Source organism: Taurulus bubalis (assembly GCF_910589615.1).
Source record: "Taurulus bubalis genome assembly, chromosome: 5".
Classification (NCBI taxonomy): Eukaryota; Metazoa; Chordata; class Actinopteri; order Perciformes; family Cottidae; genus Taurulus; species Taurulus bubalis.
Genome location: NC_136593.1, coordinates 26,772,084 through 26,777,741, shown reverse-complemented (window position 1 = coordinate 26,777,741; position 5,658 = coordinate 26,772,084). Strand labels below are relative to the sequence as shown.

The following is a 5,658-nucleotide window of genomic DNA, read 5'->3' as shown; positions in this document are numbered from 1 at the left end:
CTGTGGAACATGGAGACAGGAAACATGACAAATACCCTGCAGGTCTGAGCTGCTCTCCCCTGCAAATATATGTCCCTGGATTGAATCAGGTTGTCTTTAGTCTCAGTCCAGTGGTCACCGGCAGCTCAGATTCATTTGTTTCTCCTGTGTTTAGTCACTGTGCTGCAGGAGGATGATTGTCCACCTTTATTTTTCCTGGTCAGGGTTTATGCATTCCTTATAACACATATTTACACACAGACAATGTCAATATATACTTTATACTGAATATAAAATAAATACAAATCTCTTTCTGCACCACCGCTCTGATCTACGACTGCTCCCTTTTGTGATTCACAAATTGTCGGCAATATTTTACATTTTGTATATGTTTGTGTCAGTGTTTGTTGTCTGGCTTTGAATGTGCAATAACATAATGATCTAAGCAGTCCTGATATTACAGCAGGTCCTCAATTTGCTTGGGCTAAGGTGCCTTGCTTCCTTCTGTCTTTTGATTGATGATCGGAGCGTTCGGACTTTTGATTTCCTGGAGGATGGGACTGGGGTGTTTTCCTGGCTCATTGTCCAAGACCTGACCCGCCAGCAGCAGCAGTATGATTGCGAGCAGCAATATTGTGAATGCTGTGGAGGTCAGCTCTGGGCTCAGCTGCAGGCCGGGCTGAGGCTGCTGGACATCCTTCGTCCTGAATGAAATGCACTGAGGCTTTCTGCTCTCTCCTGATCTCCTGCTGGCATGCGTGGCACCCTCACTGATCCCTAAATGTAGACACACTCTGTAAAATGTCTCTGCCTGCAGGTGGGTCAGGTTGAAGCTCTGAGTACCGGCCAGGATGCGTGTGGTGTACGTGGGCGTGTGTGTGTTTGAGTATATGGCCTGCCAGGATAGACGAGTTGAAGGGAGGTTGCGCCCACTCTGCCAGGACAGGATCGCATAGTGTCGTCCGACCTCCCTCACCTCTAACCTGGCATCTTTGCTGAATAACTGATATCCCTTCTTAGTAGCAGCCATCCCCCTCTTTCTTTTCTTTTCTTTGCCATGCACACCCACAGTAACGCTCCGTGTGTCTGCTCCCAGTGCATTCTCAGCCACACAGGTATACAATCCGGCCTCGCTGGAGGTGACCTTGTTCATTTCCAGAGTTCCCTCAGGCAGGAGCCGGTAGTGTTTAGAGGGATTACAGGGAGTGTCATCTTGAGGCTGGCCGGGAGAGACGTTGGATGTGTGGTTGAATCCCTCAGATGCTGCCAGACCGTGGCAGGGAGCAGCAGCTGGTAAACCTTTGGATGCATGGTTCGGTGCAGGACCAAGCCTCAGCCCAGAGGGAGTCACCCAGTATAGTTCAGGCTGTGGCTCCGCAAGAGCTCGGCAGTGCAAGACCAGTTTTCCTCCTTCTCTCACACCAACGTAGGAAGGGAGGGAGCTGGTAGGGATCATGGGGAGGCATGAGGCCGACATCTCCCTGGAGGACACCTCTCTCACCCTGCGAGCTCTCAGCTCTGGGGGTTCGGAGCACAGCGTGGCCTGGGGTTGGATGAAACGCACCATTCGAGGTGTCCGTCTCTCTCTTTGTGCGTCTTCACTGTGAGGGTGAGAGGCCTCCTCGGCGGCCCAGTGAAACAGGCAGTCACAGCGCAGTGGGTTGGAGTGTAAGCTGACCTCCTGAAGACTCGGCAGGGAGAGCATGGTGTGCTGGTGCAGTGCGCTCAGAGAGTTGGAGTTGAGCATCAGACTCTCCAGCCGGCTCAGCTGGAGGAAAGCCTGAGGGTGAATGTAGGACAGTCGCGGGTTGTTGGTGATCTCGAGCTTCGTTAGCTCTGGAAGGTTTTCCAGGGCGGCTCTCTCAATGGACACCAGCTCCTCCATGTTGTTCAGGCCGAGCTCCTTCAGGTGGGCCATGTCTCGGAAGTCCCCTGTCTCGATGAGTTTGATGCGGTTCTTGTTGAGGTCGAGGAACTTCAACCCTGGAACTCTCATCAGGGCCTGAGTGGGAACCTTTGTCAGCAGATTATCGTAGAAGGAGAGGCTCTCTAGGCCATCCAACCCTTCCAGTGCTTTTTCAGCCAAGCCTCTCAGACCCATACCACCAAGGACAAGACTCCGGAGGGATTTCAGGGCCAGGAAGCCCCGCTCAGGCAGTGCCTCCACAGGGTTTCCCCCAAGCATGAGAACCTCCAAGTGGGGCAAAGCCCTGAACCACCGAGGGTCAACAGTGGTGAGTCTGTTGTTGTTGATATGCAGACGCAGTAGGGTGTCCAGACCGGTGAAGGCTCCGGGTGCTATCGAGTGTAAGTTGTTGTGACTGAGGAAGAGCTCCTGCAAAACTGGAAGTGCGGAGAAGGACGCCTCAGGGAGTCGACTGAGATGGTTTTCCTCCAGGTGGAGAGACAGTAGAGAGGGCAGGGAGGAGCTCTGGGTTATTGTCTTGACATGACTGAAGCGATTCTGGGAAAGGTCTAGATCGGTGAGGTTGGCGAGTCCGTGCAGCACCGCAGTGTTGAGCTCAGACAGAAGGTTACTCTGCAGGCGTAGGGTGTGTGTGTTCGGGGGTATGGGTAAGGGAAGCTTGGTCAAGAGCAGGTCGTTGCAATCCACAGTGGGAGCTTCATGGTAGACAGAATCAGAGGAGAACCACGGCTTGATCTGACACACACACCGCACCGGGCAGGAGACGTGCCATGGTAGCGTGTGAGGTAGCGAGCCCACAACGCCGGGCACACACACACCAACCAACACACACAGGAGACACTGCGACTGTAGAAACACTAAAGTCGGCCTCATAATCCTCGCAGGTCACAGGAGCTGATTCAGACAAGGTGGGGAAGAGTATAATAGGATGGGAGATCAATCATTTGGACCAGAAATGTCTGTGAAGTCCTGTTATTAACAGTTTCAAGATGTGTGTGCCAACTGTTAAAGGTAGAGCAGATGGTTCAGTGTTGTCATTCATAAAACCTAAATCAATTAAAGAGCAATGCAATTGTTAACAACATTCGGCAGCATCGTCTAAAAAACTGAAATGTTCACTTTATAGCCACAGACTTTAGTTTATGTCGGTAGAGCAGTAGCTGGATGGCGGCCTTTGTTGTCACAGGATCGATGTCACATCCTGGCCACAGGTGGAGGACTCATGGCTCCCAGCGGGATGGCTCACTGTTTTGTCAGAAACACAAGAAGAGAAAAAAAGAAATTGAGAGAGGAAAAAGAGAGAAATTAAAATAATCAAACCAAAATCAGCTGTTTGCTATAGTCTATTAAGTACAGAAGCTGATAGTGTAAAGGATCCGGAGGGTCTTTTGAGCTGTTACGTAATAAATAACATGTGTGGGATGCTGTGCTCTAACATTGAACATTGAAGGTGAAGCACTGAGATGAAATATTAAAGTGCAACACGATTGACACTCCTCCTGAATATTTACCTATTTTCCTGAAGGCTGAAAGAAACCCTGGGGTGGGAATGCTGTAGCATTGCACTTTCTCTCCCTCACCGATTTTCTTTCTTTCATTCAGTTTTTACCTTCATTTGTTTGTCATTACTCTGTCCCCGTCTAACTGTGCTACTCCAGTCAATGCCACAACTCCTTTAGAAAACTAAAATTCCCCTCTGTATGCTTTTCTCTCCGTGCTCATCCATCTTCTTTCCTTCACTTCTCACTTGCAGAGCATTTCTGCAAACTACATCCTTGAACACTCCATGTGACCTTGCCAAGACATCTGTTGCATTTCAAATGCACACAGATTTAATTGAGAGTAGAAAAAGATATGTTCCGTTGTGACATGTTCCGTTTTAAGGCTGTTGTGGGTAAGACTGCGTGAAGGTAGCTGCTGCTTGAACAAAATCACACACACACACACACACACACACACACACACACACACACACACACACACACACACACACGGAGAGAGACACAAACACACCAGTTATATCAGTATTTACATTTGCCGCAGTTGACAGACTGTTATCCAGAGCATGGTTCAACACCATCACACTCTTGGCAGCAATGGGATCATTTCAGTATTTAGCAAACCAGTAGTGCAAAAAGAAAAGGTGTGTCACAGTAACAGCTATCCACCTATTCGTGACAGCAGGTTTTAATTTACACTGTATATGGAAGTCAGGATATACTTCATACAATACATGTACAGTATGTACAGGCTAAAAGGTTGCGTGCTGTTTATTGTATATTAAGCAACATCCAATAAACAGCAGTAATTTAAATCTCATTAAATCTACATTGATTGTTTATTTGAAGAGCAGCGAGAACATGTAAACACCTTGTAAAGTTGTTATGTTGTTCCAGCAGACAGAGCAACAGAACATCTGGCGCTGAAGCTCCTGAATGCTTTACTATGTTTAATGGCTAGTTGCTCATTTTCAATGTCTGCTGTTTGGCGCTGGATAGGTAGGCATATTTGCTGGAAATAGAGACACTACGCTGACAGGAGGGTGAATCATAATTAGCTTAAGTTACAGGTCATAAAAACAAAACATTAGGCCCTGTAGAGCTGAGGAGAACTGTAGAGTCTGGTGCTAATTCTTTATGTTTTAAACTACAAGTGATTCCACATTACACATTGTGTGACTGATTTGATTAATTGATTGTACGAAATATCCGTTACAGCAACTTTAAGTTTCGACAGCTTAAAAAGAACATCCTGCTCTAATTTTGTACATTTTCTAATATGTAGAATTCTTATGTGATGGTCATCTTTCAAATGATTGTGATTATTCATGTCCTGATCGTTGACACATTAGACATCCAAGTCTAACGTAATGCAGTTGTGTTCAGACAAAAGTCAAATTTTGGCTTTGTCATTTATGGCTTGTGCACAATTGTGACCACTACATATAACAAATGTATTGTTTCTTGCTTCTTAGACTATCTGATAGATGCCAAATGTGTCATGGTTGCTCATACTTTATACATTTTAAATAAATACACCTCTGTGTTTATTTTCTATGCTAACCATTTACATAGATTACTACGAGCACACCAATGCATTTGGCTGAAATTCACTAGATGACACGTTTCACCACAACACTGGCGCACTGCACAAAGGATCAGAAGCCTACTTTCTGCAGGCTGCTTTTAATTAATTTTTAAGATAAGAAGTCATGGCAAAACAAAGCAGTTTGTTTAATTTTGTCACAAATAGACGAGGAGCAGGAGACTCTTTACAGATGTAATTTGGATGGAAACTGGCATCAGGGCATCGTACAGACTAAACTCTTTGCTTTGTCCCTGCTCTCATTTGGAAGAGAATATAATGAAAACATTCAGGGTTTAACACCGAGCTCTGTTGTCTTCTGCGATCATCAGAAGTTAGCCAGTTTGGACATCAGTCACCTATTTCAATATTAGTATTCATTGGGTTTAGTTTTCGTTGGGTGTACAATTGGATTTTATGCTGATGTTGATGGGTCTGCCATCTGTGTGTGTTTGTGAGCGTGGATGTGGTTTACGTGTGTAATGTTTAAAGTTGCTGGGCATGTTAGTGCTGTCTATTTGTACGTTTGATTATTGATGCTGTTGCTTCCATCAGCTGTGCCTGTGAATATGAGACCGACGTGCCAGGATATGAGAAGCTGGTAATGTATGTTTTGTTAGTGCCTGTAATACCACCTCTGATGATGGAGCACCAGCCTTGTGTGATTA

The 5,658-nt window shown here is 46.3% G+C and overlaps 1 protein-coding gene across 1 annotated transcript; it reads right to left on the bottom strand.

Moving 5' to 3' along the window:
* Positions 1 to 463: 463 nt before the first annotated feature.
* On the bottom strand, positions 464 to 2,779 carry LOC306737118 (leucine-rich repeat neuronal protein 2-like; the record flags this gene model as incomplete). Its single annotated transcript, XM_079218819.1, has 1 exon — positions 464 to 2,779. The coding sequence occupies one exon, from the start codon at positions 2,777 to 2,779 to the stop codon at positions 464 to 466; it is 2,316 nt and encodes a 771-aa protein (XP_079074945.1).
* Between the last annotated feature and the right edge of the window lie 2,879 nt (positions 2,780 to 5,658).